This window comes from Pyrus communis, chromosome 8 (genome assembly GCF_963583255.1).
Source record: "Pyrus communis chromosome 8, drPyrComm1.1, whole genome shotgun sequence".
In the NCBI taxonomy this organism is placed as follows: domain Eukaryota; kingdom Viridiplantae; phylum Streptophyta; class Magnoliopsida; order Rosales; family Rosaceae; genus Pyrus; species Pyrus communis.
Window position 1 is genome coordinate 22,130,713 of NC_084810.1, and position 24,628 is coordinate 22,155,340.

The 24,628-nt window shown below is 35.9% G+C and overlaps 3 protein-coding genes across 3 annotated transcripts; 1 reads left to right on the top strand and 2 right to left on the bottom strand.

The window, feature by feature from the left end:
• Positions 1–530: 530 nt before the first annotated feature.
• LOC137743140 (copper transporter 1-like) lies at positions 531–986 on the bottom strand. Its single transcript, XM_068483038.1, has one exon. It carries the CDS (start codon positions 984–986, stop codon positions 531–533), a length of 456 nt encoding a protein of 151 aa, XP_068339139.1.
• A 6,100-nt stretch (positions 987–7,086) lies between these two features.
• Positions 7,087–7,805, bottom strand: LOC137743535 (copper transporter 2-like). The gene has a single exon (XM_068483448.1). It carries the CDS (start codon positions 7,702–7,704, stop codon positions 7,222–7,224), a length of 483 nt encoding a protein of 160 aa, XP_068339549.1. The 5' UTR covers positions 7,705–7,805; the 3' UTR covers positions 7,087–7,221.
• Positions 7,806–13,483: 5,678 nt separating this feature from the next.
• On the top strand, positions 13,484–18,748 carry LOC137743479 (UDP-glycosyltransferase 76E2-like). The gene is made up of 2 exons (XM_068483379.1): positions 13,484–13,992; positions 17,720–18,748. The coding sequence occupies exons 1-2, from the start codon at positions 13,506–13,508 to the stop codon at positions 18,589–18,591; spliced, it is 1,359 nt and encodes a 452-aa protein (XP_068339480.1). The 5' UTR covers positions 13,484–13,505; the 3' UTR covers positions 18,592–18,748.
• Positions 18,749–24,628: the final 5,880 nt, after the last annotated feature.

Here is a 24,628-nt window from a genome sequence, read left to right on the forward strand (position 1 = left end):
AAATGCCACATAAGCTGTCAAATTCAAGTTTTATATTTAAAATTTGATATCTCCTTTAGAGATGCTCTTAGTGTTAAATATATGTTATGACCTAATTATTACCCTTTTTTTAATCAGACCCAATTATTATCCTTAAAACTTGCACTTTTCACCCTTGGTCAAATTCAAAATATAGAGGAATGAAATGTTATTATTCTTATTTCTCAGAAAAAATAAAATTAAATAAAAACCCAGCTAATGAAATTGGGTCGTTAATTGACGAAGAACTTGACTTGCAGTTGCATACAAGGCCTTCACAACAACACATATAAAACCTAACTTAAGGAAATAATTGTACCCTTTTCAGAGTCTTTGACAAGAAAGATAGAGATAATTCTGCCAAAAATCTGAACCTAACAATCACTTATTTTCAAGTTCACCAAACAATATTCATATCATGATCTGAAAAAAAAAAAAAAAAAAAAAAGCAAATACAAGTCAAGAATCAAAACCCAAAATGCCCCAGTTAATTCCAGAAGTATTATACATAATCAACAACACATTGGAGGAAGATCAGAACCCTTATCATCAACATCCAATTTCTTCTTAAAAACCCTACTCCCAAAAAGCAAGAACCCAACAGCATGCCCAGCCACCGCCACAAGAAACACCCCAGCATTAAACGACATGACGGCCAACATCACCAAATAAGCTAACCCAACCCTAATTGCATGCAAAAGAGTCTGAGTCACTCCACAAACGACGTCGCTTGCGCCGGCCCTGATCAGACGGCAGTAGGAGAGCCACTCGACGAGGACAGCTAGGGCAAATACAAAGAGTAGGGATACGCAATACATGCCCGTGTTTGTGCCTGGCCATTTGGAGAAGAGTAATTCCTCCGTTGTGCCCCAAAAGAAGGTCAAGTGCATCATCGTGCCGTCCATCATGGATGATGATGGTGATGATGCCATGCCACCCATGCCATGGCCGTGATCCATACCATCCATTTCTCTCTCAAAAAATTTCTCGTGTTTCTCTCTCTAAGATTTCTTCTATGGGGGTGTTGAAATGAGTGAGGGCTCTCTCGTCTGCATTTACTTTTGGTATTTGTAGGTTGTTTGGGTATTTCCATTTCTAATGAGTCTCTGATAGTACATTGGGGCTGGTACTATGTAGTACGAAGGTAAATCTGAACATATGTAGTACGAAGGTAAATCTGAACATTGCCGTCTGGAGTCGTGTGCGAAAATTTCAAATACAGCCTTGTAAAGTAATCTTTTAGGAAAGTGCTAATATTTCTTGAAGAAAAAAAAAAGATCTAATTTTTGTTTTAGACATTGCAAATGATAAACACACCCTTTTTAGGGGCTCATGACACTTATGTTAAATCTTGCTTGTTATTTCTATTTGATTTATTTAATTTGATGACAAAAAAAGAGATGGCTGGGAAGATAAAAATAGTGTGTGAAAATCACATGCCAATGAACTAATATATTGTTAAAACTAATACAAATTTAAAAATTAAAACTCATGATCAATTAAGAAACAGTCAAGGAAATTTCATAATAGCAGTAAAAACATAAAACACCTAAATTTACTATATCAATAAATTTAATTAATGAACAATCGTATTATAATATATATTAAATGTCGCATATGAATCTAATTGTTAGCACTTCAATCCAAGTAAGTGAATGATCTCAAGACAATATCAATATGGGGAGTAGCTCAACTTACTTAGAACCACATGTAAGGTCCCTCCTCCTATTAATGTGAGATTCATCCTTTCATATTATGAGTTATGGGATTATGAGAGAAAAATAATTCAATATTTTTTTCTCTATTACACTATTTTCTATTTATTTATTGTTGAAGATTTTTTTTGAGATTCATCCCTTCATCCTCAACAAGCAGTATTATGAGTTATGGAATTATGAGAGAAAAATAATTCAATCTTCTTTTCTCTATTACACTATTTTCTATTTATTTATTGTTGAAGATTTTTTTTTTTGAACAAAAAATATTATCTACACTAAGGGGGTGAAGAAGTGAGCTAAGCCTCACAATGGACTACCAATAATGTGGGTCAAATTCACTTTTTGCGAGAATCAAACCTAGCTAAGACCTCTTACTTATAAATGAAGAGGAATATCACTAGACCGTAGTACTTAATTGCATTGTTGAAGAAATTATATACCAAGTAATACATTTATGGGGAGCAAAAACATCGAGGGGCCTTGTGCAATGCCTCATATTGCTCCCTCTCAAAGCCAACACTGTCTCAACTAGGAAAATCAGGATTTTGGTAAATTACAGTGCAACCATAGCAAGTTAAACAAGTGAATGAAAAAAAAAAAAATATGAACATTCATTATTCAAAAAAATTATACACGAATTCAATTTTAGCAATTTTTGCACTCCTAATTTCTTATATGTACTACTTTCTTGGTATTATATTATTTGATTGACATTTTATTTACTCAAAAAAAAAGTACAAAAGGAAGAGGAGAAAGAATGTAAATTTGAGAAAAATTAGAGTGATAAAATTGTCACCCTATCATAATAATCAAATTTCACTAAACAATTTCTTATTTATTCAAGGTTCAAACATAATCACCTACTTGTCAATTTTAGCAATTTTAGACTCGACATAAGAAACTTGTTTAACTATGTTTGACTTTGGGTATTTATAGGTTGTTGGAGTATTGTATTTCTATGAGTCTCTGATAGTACATTGGGGCTCGTACTATGTAGTACGAAGGTCAATCTGAACTAGGAAAATTAGGATTTTGGTAAATTACAGTGCATCCACAGCAAATTAAACAAGTGAATAAAAAGAAAAAAATTATACACGAATTAAATTTTAGCAATTTTTGCACTCCAAATTTTCTTGTCTGTGCTACTTTTCTTGGCATTAGATGTTTCGATTGTCATTTTATTTACTCAATTAAAAAGTACAAAAAGAAGAAGAAGAATGCAAATGCAGAAAAATTAGAGTGATAAACACTAAAAAAAGACATGCTTTCTAGACGAAATCCTTTCATCAGGCAAAATAAAGAATCTCTTGTTGAGGATATTGAAAAATCTCTCGCTGAAGCGGAATGAGGATCATCTCCTGATCCTCTTGTGAGGATCCCGAGGATTCTTCAATCACATCCGTCCATCGTACATAATGCAGCCAGTTTTCGTCAGGTACCGTTAATTTTAAAGAAAAAGATTTACAATGATTTCTGACTGCACGATATACGATGAAGCGGTCAGAAAAATCTCTCGTTGATGTTACTGAAAAATCTCTCGCTGAAGGGGAATGAGGATCATCTCCGGATCCTCTTTGTGAGGATCCTGGGGATCCTTCAATCACATCCGTCTATCGTACATAGTGCAGCCAGTTTTCATCAGGTACTGTTAATTTTAAAGAAAAAGATTTACAATGATTTCTAATCGCACGATAAACGATAAACGAATGTAAATAGAGGATCCTCGAAATCCTCACAAAGAGGATCTGGAAAGGATCCTCATTCGTTGAAGTGAGGGCGCGGCAGTGACAAGTGGCAGAGGCTGCTGGTGTTGCTGGAGTGAGGGAGCGCTGGGGCGCGTGTCAAAGGTGAAAGGCAGGGTGGAACTAGCTGCGGGGCTGGGCTGGGCTGATTGCGGACGTGGTCATCTGTGATAGATGGGCCTGCGGGGCTCACTGAAGCAGAAAAGGGCGCAGATGCAGTCTGGGATTCGGTGAGTTGGGCCCTGGGTGGCGACTCATAAACAGGAGGCAGGACCACGTATTGGCCAAATGGCGAGGTTGCCGAAATAAACACAAACCGTATAAAAAAAGTTGTTGATGTTGACATCCCCCAAACCCAAATTAGAACATAAACGAGACATGGTTGTCGACGGAGGATGACGGAGTCTTTGGTGAAGGATGACTAAATCTTTGGTGCCAAGTGGACGATGAAATAGCAGCAAAGGCGTGAGGGATATCAGAGACAGTAGACGACAGGGATAACGGATAAAGTCCATACTTACAGGAGCCTTGAAAGAGCAAGAAACTAGTATATAAGTCATAGATTTGATAAAAGTTAGGAACGAAAACAAAAGGAACAAGATTTTCGTAATAGCGAACAATAGGGAGAAGAGTTTTTCGAAGTTCGAGAATAAATTTTTTCAAGGTTCAAGAATAAATTACGAAGATGAAATTTAGTAGGACCAAGAGTGACAAGAACGGTACCAGTATGCTTAATATTCATTGCATCACTTGAACTACATAGAGAAGCGGAAAAAAGGGAAGATTTTCCAGTTTTATGATGAGCGGCAATGGTATCAAAATAATAGTTTGGATCAAGCGGGTGAGAAAATTGGGCGTCAACGAAGAGATAACGCGAGTTGGGCCCATGAAACCGATGCGGGCAGAAGGCTTGTGTGGTCTTGGGACCGTAACACCATGGAGAGCCTAAAAGACCAACTGCTGTGCTGGACCTAGAAGGATGCTATAAGGACTGATGTTGCTGCTGAGAGAATGACACAGTTGAGGTTATAGGTTAGGGATCACAAACTGTTACCTTTGGATAGATATCTGGAATGCCAGAGATTATGAGAGAAACTCTTGTTTTCTAAATTTTCATTGAATGATAGATGCACAATACAAGCCCTAAAAGTAGTTTATATAATTTTTCAAAATCCTAACGACAAAGGAAAACAGAACGGGAAATAATGAAAATTATAAAACAACTGTAAATATAAGTCAATCGCAGTTTTGACCATCCAAGTTTTCAAACGCCTGAAATCCATCTCAGGTCACAGTGAAGCTTGTTTGTTTGATTCGTCTCGTCGTTTTCCTTCAATCGATCTTGCATCTTATAGACCAAAATGAGAAGTTATGACAATTTCAATAACTATTTTGACTAAATTTTTTTTTCCGCATTTATTAAGGTTGACTGGGCCTATATCAAAAGACCCAAAAAAAATTAGGGACAAAAGACAAGCCACACGGTTGTAGAAAGAAATAGGGCAACGCTAGTTGCATGCAAGAATCAAGCATTTTTATTATGATTATGGGGGAAATTAGATAAGATTGCATATTGAATTGTACCAAAATCTTTATTATGTTAACTTCAAGAATAAAGTCTTGATTTGTCACATCCCGCCTTCCCTCGCAGTGATATTGTCCGCTTTGGCATTCTGGGCCTGGACTATGTCGCAGACACCCAGCTACCGCACGGATTTGTTTTTGCAGGCCGCAGCCCCAAAAGGCCTCACTGAAAGGTACATGTGGGCATGGACATATAAGGCTCAAGATCGACCCTCGTGTGGTCGATGTGGGATACAACAATCCACCCCCCTTAGGGAGCCCGACGTCCTCGTCGGCACACACGAACCAACACGAGTCCGGCTCTGATACCAAATTGTCACATCCCGCCTTCCCTCGTAGTGATATTGTCCGCTTTGGCATTCTGGGCCTGGACTATGTCGCAGACACCCAGCTACCGCACGGATTTGTTTTTGCAGGCCGCAGCCCCAAAAGGCCTCACTGAAAGGTACATGTGGGCATGGACATATAAGGCTCAAGATCGACCCTCGTGTGGTCGATGTGGGATACAACATGATTTGCCTAAGAGGTGCATTAATTTGAGAAGCGGATGGCTGAGAGTGAATTTCGAAACATTAAATCACTATTCATATAGTACAACCATCATTCATCACGATCCTTCATCCAGTGTCATGTTCTTCTTTTTTTTTATTTATTTATTATTACTGTTTGGTTTTGTTTGGTTTCTATTGTTTGCTTTATTTTATAAAAAAGATTCATATATAGCATGCATTCTTAAGCTTGGTTGTTACTTTTACTTTAATTAATTATGTCTTTTGTAGAATCGATCCTTGCTCATCACTAAATAATCACAACATTCATGTTCGGTGAGTTCATGGAAATGTTGGAAGAAAAAATAAAAGCAAAGAAAAGAAAGAAAAAAAAAACATTTTCCATGAATCTATTGCCGGATACCAAACACAACTTAAATTTAAATGAAAAAATAGCATATCTTGTCGATGTTAGAACTCAAATTCGAGTGCCTCGAGTTTGAATTCCCCTACATGTATTCAAACTCCTACATGTAATATTAGAAGAGTAATGCTAGGAATCAATTAAACTTACGCTTTTCACTTTTGTCAAATTCAAAGGAATAATAAAAGATAGATGAATTTTTTGGACTATATTTGTGTCATTAATAAAATATAAATACGTTAATTTAACACTTAAATGATAATTCAATCATAAATAATAGATAGACTAATTTTTTAGACTATATTTGTGTCACTAATAAAATATAAATATGTTAATTTAACACTTAAATAATAATTCAATCATAGCAATCACGTCGTATGATTTATAAAAATATAATTGCCTCCCTACCATTATTCAATTTCAAAATATTTGACGTCATTATTGGTGACACATAGGTAGATGACTTGCCTTGCTGTTAGAGCATCTTTAAAAGAAACATCAAATTCAAGACATCAAATTTCTTTGATGGCTTACTTGTCAATTTGGCATACCATCAATATTTTCATTCCACCATATATGCCAAAATTTATTGTTTCATTTATGTTTATTTTAAATAAAAATAATAAAAGTTGGGTTGTTATTTATTGAAAAATAATAAAATAATATTTAAATGTGCTAGCATTTAAGATGAGGTAAGTGGAATGCCTTTGAAAATAACAAAATCATATTCGAAGGCAGCTTCAAATTTGATATCTCTTTGTCCATATCAGCTTAGCCTTCTTTTACATGTTAAATTTGACATCTCAATTAAAGAAAATGTTATGTTATTTGTTACTGTTATATATCTATGTAGTGTTTTGAACATCTTCTTTGAAGATGGTCTTATATAATCAGATTACCTGCCTCATAAAAAATAAAAATCCAGCTAATGAAATTGTGGGTCATTAATTGACGAAGGACTTGACTAGTTGACTTGCTGTTACATCATGGGCAAATGACTGTAAAAGCTCATCGAACCCCTTCACAACCACACATATGAAACCTAACTTAAGGAAATAATTAATACACTTTTTCAGAGTCTTTGACCAAAAAAATAGGGATATTTCTGCCAAAAATTGGAACCTAACAATGAATTATTTTCAGGGTCACCGCACAAAATTCATATCATAATCTGGAAAACAATTTAATTCAAGTAAAAAATTCAAAACCCAATATGCCCTAATTAATTCCATAAATAAAATACATAATCAACAACTCATTGGAGGAAGATCAGAACCCTTATCATCAACATCCGATTTCTTCTTAAAAACCCTACTCCCAAAAAGCAAAAACCCGACAGTATGCCCGGCCACCGCCACAAGAAACACCCCAGCATTAAACGACATGACCGCCAACATCACCAAATAAGCCAACCCAACCCTAATTGCATGCAAAAGAGTCTGAGCCAGTCCACAAACGACGTCGCTTCCGCCGGCCCTGATCAGACGGCAGTGGGAGAGCCACTCGACGAGGACCGCTAGGGCAAAGACAAAGAGTAGGGATACGTAATACATACCGGTGTTTGTGCCTGGCCATTTGGAGAAGAGGACTTCCGCCTTTGTGCCCCAAAAGAAGGTCATGTGCATCATCATCTTATGGTGCATCATCATCGTGCCGTTAGTCATGGATGACGATAGTGGCGGCGGTGATTCCATGCCACCCATGCCATGGCCGTGATCCATACCATTCATCTCTCTCTCTCTCTCTCTCTCTCTCTCTCTCTCTCTGAAAATTCTCTCTCTAAAATTTGCTTCTGTTGGGGTGTTGAAATGAGTGAGGGCTCTCTCGTCGGCATTCACTTTGGGTATTTCTATTTCTGATGAGTCTCTGATTGTACATTGGATATTTCTATTTCTGATGAGTCTCTGATAGTACATTGAACCTTGTACTATGTCGTACAAAGGTAAAACTGAACCGGGAAAATTAGGATTTTGGTAAATTACAGTGCAACCATAGCAAATTAACAAGTGAATGAAAATAATATTAAAAATTATTATTTAAAAAATATACACGAATTCAATTTTAGCAATTTTTGCACTCATATTTTTCATGTCTGTACTACTTTCCATGGTATTATATGTTTTGATTCAGATTTTATTTACTCAATTAAAAGGTACAAAAAGAAGAAGAAAGAACGCAAATGGAGAAAAATTAGAGTGATAAAATTGTCACCGTTTCATAATATCACTAAGCAATTTATTATTTATTCAACGTTCAAACGTATTTATCTTATCATTTATGTATTATCTGGACATTATTTTACATGGCCCCAAGTTCAAGTGAACATCATCAGTGATTGTTGCCGTTTGAATAGCCAATTTTTCTTTCTTTCTTTCTTTGTGTTTTTATTCTTCCTTATCTTGGTTTGGGAATTGTCAATTACTTGTATTAGTAATCTGGGCAATATAAATCTACATGGTCCCAGAGTCACCTGAAAAGCCATCGGTGGAAGGTGATTCATTGCTACATTTTTTTAATTTTTTTTACAGATGATAAAATTATTATTATACCAAATTCATATAAATCGAAAAAGAATTCGAACTACGGTATAAAAAATGTACCACATTGACGCATTGTTTTGGCTAAAAGTATTTTGTTGAAATTGATTCTGAAAATGCTTTTAAAATAATTAAACAAGCTATCGTTTGAAATTACTTTTAAAATAAATGAAAGCGTTTTGGTGAAATTGATTTTGAGTTTTAAAAGCACTTTAAATATTTTTTAAAAGAAGCACCAGATATGTGAAGCACTTCAGTTCTTTCTTTATGATCTAATTAGATTTTTACTAATTAAGGATTGATTTTAAAAGTATTTTCACTGAAATTTTTTTTAACCATTTTTAATAGCACTTCTAAATAAGTTCTAAATTTCATCAACAACTGCTACTGTTTAATTTTTGAAAGGGAAAAAAAAAACCAACATTTGAATTGCCATTTTCCTTTATCTGTTTTTTTTTTTTTTTTTTAATTATTTAATTTCTTTCCTATGAGATTGGAACGACATGTGGCTCACGGCGCTGCATGCATTGGGCAAATAAGATAATGCTGTCTAAGTATCTTTGGCGCATCCAGCGGTGCTAGATGATACAAAGTACACGGCCAACATATGAAGGTGAAGAGTGCAGTAGTAGTGAGATGTGTTTGACATGGTTAAATTAATAGGTGTTTAACTAATTAATTTTGACCAAAATAAACAATTAACACAATTGGGTAACATTTTTTTTTAGGAAAAATTAAGTAATTGTGTGTTATTTAATCTATTTAATTAGTTAAGTTGGTCCTTGAAATTGGCATAACTCATCACTTCCGCCTTTAAGATTTGAAATCAATATAAGTGGTTCCTGAATTTGTCTATCATCAATCATTTTAGTCATTCCGTAAAAAATATTCTTTAAATAAGGAAGAAAATTATAAAAATATCTTCAATTTTTGTCAAATCATTTTGGTCAATTTGTTAATTAAATTGAGGGTATTTTGTCATTTTACCTTTATTTAACAGAACTTTTCACGAAATTACCAAAATAATTACTATGGTGGCCAAACTTAGGGACCACTTCTAACGATTTCAAATTTCAGGAACCAAAGTGAGGAGTTATGCTAATCTCAGGGACTAATTTTGCTAAAAAGCCTTTATTTTTCATAAACATTGGATAATTACAAGAAAGATATGTAAGGTTTGCTCGACAAAAAGAGAGTAACACCTTTATCTATTTATGCTATTAGGTGTGGACATAAAAATCACGAAACTGGAGAATTGAATCGAATAGTAAAAGATATATGTGGAGCCAAAAAATAACTCCAAAAATCCTGGAGACGACACATGAACTTTTTTCTCAATAAAAACAAGATCGCACTCAATGGGAAGGGCACAAATATTCCCATCCGCAGCTCAGCATCCCTAGAAGTTCAAGCAGTAGACGACGATTGCTCAAAGCTCTCATACTCATGGCATGGAAAAGTCAAATGTATTAAAGATAGGGTTAATTGCTAAATCCTATTTTTAATACGTTCTCAATTGAAAATCAACTCAATAAGTAAGAAATCCTTATTTACAATCAATTTGGGATACTTTCACTATTATCCCAAAATATGTTCTCCTAATTCATATCTTGGAAATATTATTTCATCATTCTTCCAACAGATGACACACATTGGCTAATAGGATGCCTCCAAGTGTAGGGCAAAACCCAAACCCCATGGCCGGGCATCGAAGATCCATTGACCAAACCCCATTCCCCACTTTGTAGCGCGTGTGGCTTTGGCATTTGATCAAGGATAGTGGTTATTTTGTAGGTACAAATTCGTCAAGATTTAAGACGGCATATTTTTGCTATTACAAACAGATTGGTGCTTTTGTTGAGATCTTCATTCAAACGCTCGAAGAAGGTTCTCGCATTCACGTTTCGAATTTTACTCTTTTTTACATAAATTTTCCCATACGTTCCAATTCCTAGAATTTTTTTTTTTTTTATAACCCTAGAGGAATAGCCCTCGCGAAGAAATACGATGGCAGAAATGAAACCATGACGAACGGAATTCAAGGATTTAGACCGGAGAATGGAGGGAAAGACATAGCCCCACGTCGACAATTCTCGAGGCCCAATGCGACGGCAGGAAGAGCCACACCGTCGCAGAGCACGACCATCACCAGTGCCATTGCTCACCAGCCACCACGTGGCCATAAAGTAGCAATCCACACTGTCGTTGCAGTTGCAACCCATGAGCAGGAGGCCTAGGGTAGAGGCCCAAACAACAACCAAGAGGCCCAAGCCATAGTAAAGAGACATAGACTAGGGATGGGTTTAAAAAAATGGAAAAATAAAAAACCGAACTTCGGTTCGGTTTCAATTTTAGCAAAAAAACCTAACTGTTTGAACCAAACCCACCCCTAGCGCAAACCCAAGATGCCCAGCAAGTTGCCCATGTCGAGATAATAAATAATAAATAGAAGAATTGATGTGAGATATAATACAATTCAATCAATTTTTGCAATATTTTCCGTGAGATTTTCTGTGGAAACAAACAGATAATAAATAGAAGAATTGATGTGGGATGTAATACAATTCAATCATTTTATGCGATATTTTCCATGAGATTTTCTGACGAAACACACAGATAATAAATAGAAGAATTGATGTGAAAACTGACCTGACTAATGAAAGAAGATGCCGGAGAAGGGAAAATGAAGGGAAAAAAAAAAGGAAATCTCAGGGACATAAAAATGGAGAGAACATTGTGCTTATGAACACCATCTCAGTTCATTCTGAGTTTTAGCATATGTTAAAAAATTTCAGTACTTTTATTTACTTCTTTCTCTCATTTTGCCAATTCATTTCTTCTTTGTGTGTATACTAAAATGAAAGACAAAATTATTATTAAAGGGATACCTAATAAGAACATGAAAAGTGAATTATTATAAGAGAAATGGTGACTCTCTTAAAAATGAATTCTCTATGAACGCTTTGTCACCCATAATTTAACTTTTTTTTTTTTTTTTTAACGTGGCAATATTAAAAATATTATACCAAATATAAAGTAACAAAGAATTCATAAAGTTCCACTGTTGAGAAAGTCTTAGCATTTCTCTTATTATAAAACAAACACAGTACCCCGTAGGCTGGAATAGATTTTCAAGTTTCAACCACTTCTTTATGCATGAGAATGAGAAATCATACCCTATCTTAATCCAAGAAGACGTGGACTGATAAACACATCTGGCCGCTATATATAAGGTCATGCATGACGAATACATGCACAATACGAACATTTTGAATAGACACGCGATATAACATTTGATTAAGAATATAAACAACCTATGCTGAGAAGTGAGAACCACATGCTTATGTACTAAAGAATTTAAGAAAATAGACAACATTATTAATTAATTGGCCTACCAAATGAGAAGGACTAGAGCAAAATTAAAAAACTAGCCTTTTTAACACATTACGGCCTCATTTTGTTAGATGGGATTGACTTGCATATCACTAGTCACTTTGAAGCAAGAAATGAATGACAATTATTACTTTTTGTTTAAATTGAAGTTTACACACTAATAAAAGATATCCTTACTAATTATCATAAAAATGGTAAGATTAAAAGGAATTTTTGTTTATAATCATGACCTTCAACTTGGATAGAAAACGAAAAATTATCATCCATTTCTTCCAAATTTCTTCGATATAATGAATAATCTTATCTAAACCAATTTTCTCTAACAAACCAGGCCTAAGGATTTTAGTATGTCTTCATTTTCTTAAGAGTTTAGAAAGATTACGAATCTCTACATTTAGACTTCGTGTATTTACCCGTATTTTGCTACATCTCAGCCATTCTCATAATCTAACGACAAAATATGACACATCAAATTTAATAGTTAACTTCAATTTAATTCTGTTAAGCCTACATAAAAAATAAAAAAAAATAAAACCCTATAATTCGCAAAATTTGCCTTTTTCACCGTCTGCATAAAAATCTGGCATCTCTGTAGTATATTATGAACAAGATAAAATTCTACCTCAAAAATTCAGTCAGCAACATCTTATCGAAGTGTGTAAAACATGTGTGCCAAATTGAAAAAACTAAAACTACTTTTTAACAAATTAATTGCAAGAATAGGTTTTTGACTGCCGCCGGTGGGGTGGGGTGGACTGGGTAATGGGTCATGTCGCCCCGGGGAGGTGGAGGAAGAGGATCTTCTCCGGACACAATCCCACCGGACTTCATTTTTCTCTGCAGTTTAGCTTCTGCTTCCTCATGTCCTTCAATTCTTCTTCTTCAACAATCCTTTCTTCTTCACTCTTTTTGTTTGTTTATGGGAAACTTTAGAACGACGAGTCGACTCACCACTTTTACGACGTTGTCGACAACTAGCTCCGGGGAGGCCACGAAGCCGACTTCGGCCGATGCCGACTCAGGGAAAGCACGACGCCGACTCCGACTCGGCCCTTAAAGAAGAAGGATCCGGAGGATCCGTTGGGATTGGGTCCGGAGAGGATCATCTCTCATGTCGGGGTGTGGCTTTTGATAGGTTTTTTACTGTTTTTGTTTTTTTACTTTTATTTTATTTAGACTTAACAGTGTTAAATTGAAAGTAGCTATTAAATTTGATGTGCCATGTCTTGCGCTGTTAGATTACGAGAATAGTTAAGATGTAACAAAATACGGTTAATGCACGAAACCTAAATACAGAGTCTCATGATTTGTTTTGAAAATATATATAGCTAGTCGGGGCTCCCTCAGTGATCTTCCGCTAGTACCCCACTCGAGAATGATAGAGGCCCCTCCGGTGGTTAAAATAAAGTCTAAACAATTCGGCCAAAAGTCTAAAATTTCTAGAAGTTGACGACTTTTCGAAATTTCTCTGAAATAGAGCAGTAATCTTTATACTTTATAAGAAAGTCGAGCAATAAGCAGTTGCCCCAGCTGCAAGATGTTTGAGTGTGCCTAGCTATGTGTAAGTGAGAGAGCTAGAGAGAGATTAAGGGGGGGGGGAAATGGAAAAGAAAACACAGAGGAGTCAAGGGACGTTGGTGTTAGTCCCAGCTCCTTACCAAGGCCACATAAATCCAATGCTTCAGCTGGGTGCCTTCCTCCACTCAAAGGGCTTTTCCATTACAGTTGTTCACACCCACTTCAACTCTCCAAACCCTTCAAACCACCATAACTTCACCTTTCTTTCAATACCAGACGGCTTAACTGCAGGCCAGATTTCGTCTGGGAATCCAATAGGCATTCTATTAGCTATTAATGCCAATTGCAAAGAAAGCTTCCAACAATGCCTGACTCAATTGATGAAGCAAGAAGCGCGGAACGACATCACCTGCATCATCCATGACGAACTCGTGTACTTTCCGGAACCTGTGGCCAATAATCTAAACATCCCAAGCCTCATCTTACGGCCTAATAGCGCTACCAATTTCATTGCTCGCAGTGCTCTCCTACGACTCCATTCAAAGGGTTATATTCCTTTCCCACTTCCAGGTTCGTACCTTCCTTTTCCCTCCATTTTTAAGAAATGTTATGACAAAATTGACGGAAGAAATTTAATTCCCATGCTCAAAAATAGTAGTAGACCTAAATATTGTTGGAATATAAAAAGGGTAAATTACACTTTCAAACTTCAGGTTTGGGGTCTATTTCAATTCCTTACAACATCTTCAAAACATTTCACTTTCATATCTTAAGTATTATTTTATTTCAAAATAATATCTCTGTTACATTTTCCATCCATTGATCCGTTAAGTGCTGACGTGGCTGCCAAATACCTGCCACGTGACAAAAAAATGATTTTTATTTTAAAAAAATCTGAATTTTCTCAAAAAAAAAAAAAAAATGAAACCCATCCCTAAAGGGAGGAAAAAATAAAAAAATTGATTGAAACCCATCCCATCCTATCTCCCCGCAACCACCCCCATCCCTAAACCTGCAACAACAACAACAAGACGAAGAAGAAGAAGAAGAAGAAGGAGAGGAAAAGAAAAAAAAGACCAAACCCAGTTCATCCCCCCATGCCCACCGCCAAAAAGAAGAAGAGGAGGAGGAGGAGGAAAAAAAAAAAAAAAAAACCCAAAAATTGTCTTCCCCGACCCACCCCCTTTCTCCCATCCATCATCACTCACCCCAAAATCCCACCTGAGCCACCCCTTTCTTCCATCCCCCATCACCCCTCCCAAAAATCCCCCATCACCCACCCCCAAAAATCCCACATGAGATTAGATGGATCTACTACAAAATTAATCCAACAATCATCTCAAACTCAAACTCCCAATCTCAAAGTATTTTCGAAACTTACCCGCAGTGAAAATCTCAAAAATATAGAGGTCATCGGGGTTGGGGTGGGGGGGAGAGAAGGCAGGTGCGTCCCGCAAGGGGGTGGGGTTCCCACACCTGCTCCTTCTTCTTCTTCTTCTTCTTCTCCTTCTTCTTGCGGGTTTTAGGGGACAGGGGGTGCCATGTTTAGGGATGGGTTTCAATTTTTTTTTAATTCAGATTTTTTAAAAAGAAACTAAAAAATCATTTTTTTTTGCCACGTGGTTGACATTTGGCAGCCACGTCGCATATATGTGGCAGCCACGTCAGCACTTAACGGATCAATGGACGGAAAATGTAATGGAGGTCTTATTTTGAAATAAAATAGTACTTAAGGTATGAAAGTGAAATGTTTTGAAGATGTTGTAAATAATTGAAAAAGACCCCAAACCTGAGGTATGAAAATGTAATTTACCCATATAAAAAAGAAAGTATTTTAGGATTTGATTTAATTAGTGATTTGGTTTAATTAGCATTTTGACATGATTTGATTTGGTTTAGGTTTCCTTGTCTTTTAGACAAAAGATTATTTTGATTTATTTCCTAGTATTGCTCATTTGTAATCTTATAAATATTTCGGAGAAGAATAAAGAATTGAAGTTGTATTTGAGAATTGTGTGATTGTAGAGAATTCTAAATTTATTCTAAACCTTTTATTTTCAACTTGGTATCAAAGTAAAGTTCGATTCTTAGTTGAACTTTGATGTGAGCGTTCACCTGTAGGTGCACAAATCTAATTTTCTTTGTGCACCCACAAACCATGAACCTGAAGATGAAGATTATGTACGATTGTCGGAAAAAGATAAATTTCCACCCATGAAAAAGAAAAAAGGGAAGAAAAAGTATGTGGTTTTTGATGCCTTGAAGGAAAGAGAATAGGAAAATAAAAACCTTCATGGTAGGATATGTGTCCTGTCATGTTGTTTTTTGTGTTTATTTTATTTTTTCTTATGAGTTTAGTTTGATTTTGTAGTTTAAGGGAAAAAACAAAAACAAGAAGAACGAAAAAAAAAAAATTAAAGGAAAAATGAGATTTGGTGATTGGGGCTTCTAAAAAAAAGTGTTGCTATTAGTTGGGTTTTCAAAAAGATTAGCGTTTGTTTCAATGTGACTTTCAAAAAGAGACGTTAGCTCTAACATATTAAGAGATGTTAGTATTAGTTGGGCTTTTAAAAAAATTAGCGTTTGTTTCAATGTGACTTTCAAAAAGAGGCGTTAGTTCGAACATATCAAGAGATTTATTTATCGAAATTTTGAAAAAAACACGTTAGTTCTAATTGAAATTTCGAAAAGATTAGCGTTTAGTTCTAATTAAGCTTTGAAAAAGAGGTATTAGTTTTGAAGATTATGATTTGTTAGTTGTCTTCAAAAAAACATGTTTGTTGTAGTTGGGCTTTCGAAAAGATTGAGGTAGTTCTAGCTGGAAGTTCAAAAAAATGCTAGTTCTGACAGATTATGATTTGTTTAGTTTTTGAAAAGATTTACGTTGGTTTCAGCGTATCAATTAAGATTTCTTACACGTTTGGCTCACTTCATGGTCCCATGAAGGGCTATTGAATTAAATCTTAATTCCTTCTTGGCAAACTCAAGATTTCACATCATCAGTTTGAAGCAGTGTTCTGAAAATCGCTCTAGGCGGTGCTTAATCGCTGGACGGTGGAGGCTTGAGGTGATTTGGGGCAAATCGTTTACAGAAATCGGGAGGGAGCTAGGCGCTCTAAGCGGTGCGGCATGTCTAGGCGGATTGAATCTTGTTTTCCTCCGCCGCTGGTTCTGCAACTTTCGTTTCAAACTCTCTTTTTCGGCTCTATGCACAGCTCTTGTCATCGTCTTCTGCACTACTCTAAATCATGCTATCTGGTTTAAGCAGACTTGCATCTGCAACTCATGCTCTCGCGAAGCTAGACTCGAAGAAGAACGAAATTTACAGAGGAAAGAGGAGGAAGACGAAACAGAAAAATAACCAAATAGGAGATGAGATGTGAGAGAGGAGGAGGAGGAAGAGGAAACAGAATGAAAAACCCAAAATAATGGGCTTTCCGTTTTCCTAAGTGTCAAAATGGTCTTGTAATGTGCACCACTTTCTGCATTTACTGCCATTGCCCACCACTAACCTTATCATTAAAAATTATAATTGATTTTTTAAATATTTTTGGCACTATAAAATCTTTGACATGGGATTGAGACATTGGGTAATGTGAGAGAGGTAGAACGAATCTTTTGATATGGGTTCCACCGATTGGAATGATGTGGGAGAGGTGGAGGGCTCGTGGGTTTTTTTTTCTTTCTTTTATTTTTTATTTTTTATGTTGTATTATTTTTTTAAACACCAAACCATATTATATACTAAAAATATTAAGTTACAAAATTACACATACATATATATATATATATATATATATTATTCCTTTTAAAAATTAACATATCTCAATATTTAGTTATATATTTATGTTAAATTTACTAAATCCGCCTAAGTTCCGCCTAAGCGTTAGGTCTCAGTCTGCCGTCCAACTAGCGTCTAGCATTTTTTAGAACCATGGTTTGAAGGGGATGGTTTGGAAAATAAATAGAAAGTATTTTAGGATTTGATTTAATTAGGGTTTTGATATGATTTGATTTGGTCTAGATTTCCTTGTCTTGTTGACAAATGATTGTTTTGATTTATTTTCTAATATTGCTCATTTGTAATCTTAAAAATACCTTTTTATGGAGAAGAATAAAAAATTGAAGTTATATTTGAAAATTGTGAGATTGTAGAGAATTCTATATTTATCCTAAACCTTTTATTTTCAACTAATGTCTTTGTGACAATGAGGGAAGAACCTAATTCATATGTCTTATTACTTATGTGTTAGGTTAGTTTTTATTACTTGTAACTATGACAAACTCTGGATCACAGACTCATTGTCACTGAAACCGGTGCCTGAGCTTCATCCCCTCAGATTCAAGGATCTGCCCATCTCCACTTTTGACACGCTTGAAAATTATTCGAAACTAATGGTGAATGCACAAAATGTGAGGACATCCTCAGCCATCATTTGGAACACCCCGGACTGCCTTGAACAATCATCACTAGAACAGATCCAGCAGCAATGCCAAGTTCCAATCTTCTCTATAGGTCCTCTTCACAAGATTGCAACAGCAGCCTCTAGTAGTTTACTAGAAGAAGACACCAGCTGCATTGAGTGGCTTGACAAGCAATCTCATAACTCAGTAATCTATGTAAGCCTGGGGAGTCTAGCCTCCATCGCCAAGAAAGATCTAGATGAAATGGCTTGGGGATTAGCTAACAGCGAGCAACAATTCTTGTGGGTGATAAGACCTGGCTCAGTTTGTGGTTCCGATTGGATCGATCTATTGCCTCAAGGTTTCAAAAAAGCTATAGGAGAAAGAGGCTGCCTTGTGCAATGGGCACCGCAGAAGGAAATTCTGGCTCACGACGCAGTTGGCGGGTTTTGGAGCCATTGTGGTTGGAACTCAACCCTGGAAAGTATATCTGAGGGAGTTCCAATGATATGCAAGCCGTTTTCCTACGATCAGAAGGTACATGCAAGGTATCTCAGCCAAGTATGGAAAATAGGCCTACAATTGGAGAATGAGATAGAGAGAGGAGAGACAGAGAGAGCAGTTAGAAAACTTATGGTAGATATTGAGGGGAAGGAAATGAGGGTGAGAGCCTTGGAATTGAAGGAGAAAATAGAAGCGAGTTTTAAGAGCGGCTCTCTTTATGGTTCCTTGAATGATCTTGTAGATCTTATTAGGTCATTCTAAGAATCTAATTGCAGCCAACTGGTTTTTGTATGCATATAAGATTTCGTAATAAGGCTTCCTGCATCTAATGGAATAAAACTTTGTATCCTAATGCATTAATCTATAAAATTTTGGTCAATCACTGTAATGTAGTTGATACAAACATGGACTATGCTGACTGACAAACATATATAGTAAATCATTTTGAACAAAACATTGGCTTTCTGTTCTTTCATTTTGGGGGTTTCACTTGTTTAACCCTACAAGTTCCTTAATGGAGTGATGAAATCAACGTTTCTCAAAGGAAAAAAAGGGCAGAAAAACAATGTGTTATATGAAAAACAAAACAAAAATGGTTTCATAAAAGCCAAAAAGATAAGATGGAGCCGTGAAAATAAACACACACCCACCAAAGCCTTACTATTTGGTTGTGGATGTTGAATGGTCATGACTAATGTCGAGTAGGCCTTTTCGTGATCTTGATTTGTGAACGAACAGTGAGGCATGTCAAATCATGTAAGAGTTGACATCGTTCGTTTGGTGACCCTTTCGTTTCTATTACTAGTTGAAGACTGAATTGTTTGAGAGGAGGAACAAGCGTTGAGGTAGGGAGAAGGAGAAACAAAAGCTTGAAAATAAAAATTACTTGAAGTTGGTATTAATTTTGAGTCCTCAGATTAATAGGGCACACGCCCGCACACTCACTTTGGACAGATGTGTAGCAAATCACAATTTCTCAAATTATAGAAAAGAACAATTAGGTTTCAATCCCTTATGATGACATTTTCTTGATTAAAACCTTTTGTCTTTCAAACTTTTGATTGATGTCCTATGACTTATTTCCACATTAACATTTTATATTATTTTATTACAAATAGGAATTTAATTGAGTACTAACTATCATTTTAACTAAATTACTTTTTTAATACAATGAATTTTTTTTTTCCTTTTGACATATGCGTAGCAAATTACAATTTCTCAAATTATAAAAAAGAAGCCTTATTTGCCTTTGATGAAAATCGAACCTAAGACCCGTCGCTTATAAATGAAGAGGAATACCAGTACACCGTAGTACTAAGTGGCAATACAATGAAATTCTTCACTCTTTTGTTTATTGGATGTACCAGAAAAAATTAAAATAAGTGAGAAAAATATATTTTATATTATATATGTATCCATATATTAAGAACAATATTTTTTTTGTTCATATTATGTACCCATGTCTATAAGGGGACAATATTCTATGTTTATATTATTGACACACCCCGACCTAAATCAGGGACGTAACGGCCAGCACGCCTTTTAGGTCGGGGTGTGTCAATTATGCACTCATATTACTTACTCGTAGATTTTCTTCTTTCATAGCATGTACCCACACCGCATGACAATAAATTAGTTTGTACCTGCATAGAATATGTATGTATGTATGTATGTGTGTGTGTGTGTGTGTGTGTGTGTGTGTGTGTGTGTGTGTGTGTGTGTGTGTGTGTGATTAAAACACTGGATCAGTTTGTGGTTCAGATTGGATTGAGCTATTGCCTCAAGTCATGAAGGTTTCACAAAAGTTATAGGAGAAAGTGGTTGCATTGTGAAATGGGCACTGCAGAAGGAAATTCTGGCTCACGACGCAGTTGGAGGGTTTTGGAGCCATTGTGATCGGAACTCAACCCTTGCATGTATATCTGAGGGGTTTCCAATGATATGCAAGCCGTTTTCTGTCGATCAGAAGGTACATGCAATGTATCTCAGCCAAGTAAGCAAAATAGGCATACAATTGGAGAATGAGATAGAGAGAGGGGAGATAGAGAGGGCTGTTAGAAAACTTATGGTAGGTTTTGAGGAGAAGGAAATGAGGGTGAGGACCATGGAACTGAAGGAGAACACAGAAGTGAGTGTTAAGAGTGGCTCTCTTTATGATTCCTTGAACGATCTTGCAGATCTTATTGGTTGTAACCAGCAGGTTTTTGTTTGCTAATAAATTTAATTTGTATTAAGACTTCATGTATCTGATGCAATAAACTTTTGTACGCTAATGCATTAGTCCAAACCGCTTATCCTGACCAACAAACATAGACAACTCGGTCTGTTGTGATATCATATATGATAAGATATATTTTTGTGCACATGTTGTGATATCATCATATAGGTATTGTTCTACATAAACCCTTAATGTAGAAGTTTGAAGCGACGCGACTTGGAAATTTATGCAAAGTATTAGAAAACGTGTGTTTTTGGTGACACTTTCGTTTTCTTTTTGTAGTTAAAGATGAAGATCGAAATGTGTGGAAGGGAGAATTGAGGGAGGGAGAAAAGGAAGAAATAAAGGGGAAATGAAGAAGTAGAATGTTTGAATAAAAACTTGACAATGAAAAACTATAATCTTATCATGATATGTGGTCGTCTACTACAAATTAAATATCCTTGTAGTGCCAATAAAACTATTTGATATTGCTTTTAGTTTTTATGGTACTGTTTCATACACGTTTTGTTCCTTGCCCATTTGCCACCATTTACTACAAAAAACATTTTGCGACAAAAGATAGTTCATGGGGCAAAATTTCAGCCTTCGTCACGGTACTTTAGCTGTCTCAAAAAATTGGTCTTTGCAACAACTCGATGTGCGCAATGCCTTCTTAAAATACGATTTTAGAAGAGGAAGTTTACATGAAACAACCACCTGGCTTTGTTGATCCGTAACGATCGCAGCATGTTTGTCGGCTTCGTAAAGCTCTGATGGTTGGAACTAAGCCCCTCAAACTTGGTTCTAACTCAATACATTCTTGTGTGGCCAATGCTTTTCTCACAACAAATCTGATGGTTCTTTGTTTAGCAATCACTCATCTACATATTTATTATGTTTCAGTTGTCATTCACAAGTCTATCGATCTATTGTGTGCTACTTTTGCTAGTCGTAAGCTAGAGGATCTTAAAAAATTTATTTGGAATGGAGGTCACAAGAACAACTAGCCATCTTTTGCTCTCTCAGACTCGCTATGCTTCTATCGTGTTAAAGAAATTCAAAATGAAACTGTGCAAGCCAAGTTCCACTCCATATCCTTCCTCCACGCACTTGTCGGCGAGGGAAGGTGCTGTCATTTCTGATCGGAAGACTTATCGCAGCATGGTTTGTGGGCTCAAATATTTAACTTTGTCCCCAACATTGCCTGTGCAGTTAATCAAGTATTTCAATTCATGCATAATATGAAGACCATTCATCTCCAAGCAGTCAAGTGTATCTATCGTTCTATCAAGGCACCATCGAGCATGGCGTACTCTTCCACTCCTCTTAGGACTACTCTCTTCCAGGATTTTTTTACGCTGATTGGGCGGGTTGCAGTAATGATCCCAGGTCTACTAGTGGTGCATGTATTTTTATGGGTACTAATCTCCTTACTTGGATAGCTAAGAAGCAAACTACTGTATCTCATTCTAGTTCTGAAGTTGAATACCGTGCTCTTGCCACCACAACCGCCGAACTACGATGGTTTTGTTATATTTTTCATGAACATGGATTTCCTATTCGTACCTCACCTTGCATTGCAAAACCGGTCTTCCATGCTTGAACTTGTCACATTGATAGCGCGTTTACTAATCCGTAATCAAATTGAGAGGTATTAAATTGAGGAGGAATTGGATTGAGAATGAATTGAAATGAGGTGGAATCAGAATTATATTCTTGTTGAAGTTCTTTACTAAAACTATCCGGAATCGGAATACAATTTCATAAAGCTGTTTACTAATTTAGCAGAATCGGATTATAAACCAGTATGATTACTAAAATGTCCTTGTCTCAAATCAAATATTTTATATATATTTTTTTAATAAAATTTGATATAGTATATAATATTAAGAAAAAATTAAATTGCTTTTTTATTTCATAGACATACTACAATGCTTTTGTTTATTTTTTTTATAAATTTAAGTATTGACTTTAATATCTAAATTTTCTCGCTCAAGTTGTAGTTTTTCTCTTCGGCATATGTATGGAGTTGTGCATAATATGAATGAGCATAGAGTTATGCTTAATGAGCTAGAAGGACATGGAAAGAAATTGTTAGAAGCATTTTCAGAAAAATAAGTCTAGGGTTAAAAGGATAATCTTGAAAATAATGAAAGTAAGTGAGGGCATAAAGGGAAAAAAATTATTATTCCGATTGCTTGGGCAATCCGGAATCCAAATACCTTGTATATGTTGGGAATCCAAATCCTCCAATTTCAGGAATTGGATTCCATTTTTTGTGTGGGCCCTACGCACTTTTGATTCCTCCCAATTTTAGTAAACACATGTATAATCCGTAATCGGATTCGGATTCCTTATTCTCATTCCGATTACGGGTTAGTAAACGCGCTATGAAATTGACTATCATTTTAATCATTTATCAGAATTGGTTGCCAAGGAGTTCTTGCTACTCAATATATCTCATCTCACCAGCAAAGTGCCGATGTCTTCACCGAAGGCCTTTCACGTGAATGATTCTCTTTCTTCACTTCCAAGCTTAACCTCTACTTTGTCTCATTTCGCTTTATTGGATGTAAAGAGTACCATGAATCTTGATCACATACTATGAATCTAGACCGTTCAGCAGATTCATAAATCACTTATATTTATTGTTTTATTACTTTTTTTAATTAGTTGTACAAAGTCAACTTGTAATATGTAAAAATTCAAAGCCATGTGAATACACAAACCATTCTGTTATTCTCCCAAAATGCAGGCCTCCTTCTTTTCTCCACTAATGCTCTCTATGTACTGGTTCTCTACGCTCTACCAATTTCTATTTTTTTTTTAAATTTAGCATGCTAATGCATTCCTTAATGTAATCCAAAGCGTATTATCACATTGCACCAACGCATTGATGAAAACTGGTTTTCTGCACTCCGTTCATAATTAGGCCATGCTTTGATTCCTAATGCTCTTTAGGAAGATTTTGTAATGTGGGTGTCGTAGATTTTTTTTTTCCCTTCGTTTAGGGGTTTTTTCACTATGTTTTTTCCGGGCAAGGTTTTACAAAGACTATTATGACCCAAACTTGTGTAACCTCCATTTCAATAACGGAGTTACATAATCAATTGACACATGAGAATCTCTCTCCTACAAATCATAGATGATAGAGAAGAACATCGCTCGTACAAATCAAAGATGCTTGTTTGCTATTTTTCATTGATTCATTCGACCAAACTTTAGGGCGTACGTGGTTGGTCCAATAAGATACTTAAAGGGTCCAACTAGATTTGCGCTTTAATTTAGTTAGGTATGCTATATGCACAGCCCAAACAATTGTACCCAAACATCACATATGGCCGTGAGGAGAACAACGTGAGTTGCCTCAGTTCAGAACCCCCACAACAGATTGCGTAACTGAATAAACAAAGAAAAATTAATGAAAAATGTTTAAAAACTTTGAGTTTGAACTATAAGGATAAAATAAAGGGTAAAGTGAATAGTATCATGATTGACTTTTTAATGTAAAAATATGATTTTTCGTTAAAATAAATAGTACCGAAAGCTTTTTGTTAAAGTTTTCCTAAACAAAGCACTCTCTTCGCACTTGTCCTACCCACCAATTATAGCGTGGCAGCTCTACTATTTGCCCGCACACACAAAGCACACTCTGCATTTTGATCCCACCCATCCACCAATCAAAATGTGGCAGCTCGACGAAAGTTTCTATTTTTTTTTGCAGTGAGTCAAAGGTGGCCCTAACACTTGTCTTTCTTGCATTGAACTGGCTGTATTCTGTTAGAGTATAATCAAGGGTAGATATACTGCCACATGTCAGCTCAAGATATGAGCAATTAGTTAGGATTGTTGGAGAGTCAGTTGTGATGTAATGGCTTTTCTATAAATAATAGTATGATGTAATAGCTCAAGTAAGAAGATATAGAAATACAGTTTTATAGAAATTCCTCTCTCTCTCTCTCTAAGTTCTGTCTCTCTCTAAATTCTTTCGTTTTCTTGGTTAATGGCTAATGCTTAACATGGTATCAATCGCCTGCATTGCTTGCGCATCTTCGATCCTCTAGTTGCTTCCGCTACTTGCTGCTAGTCGAGTTCTTC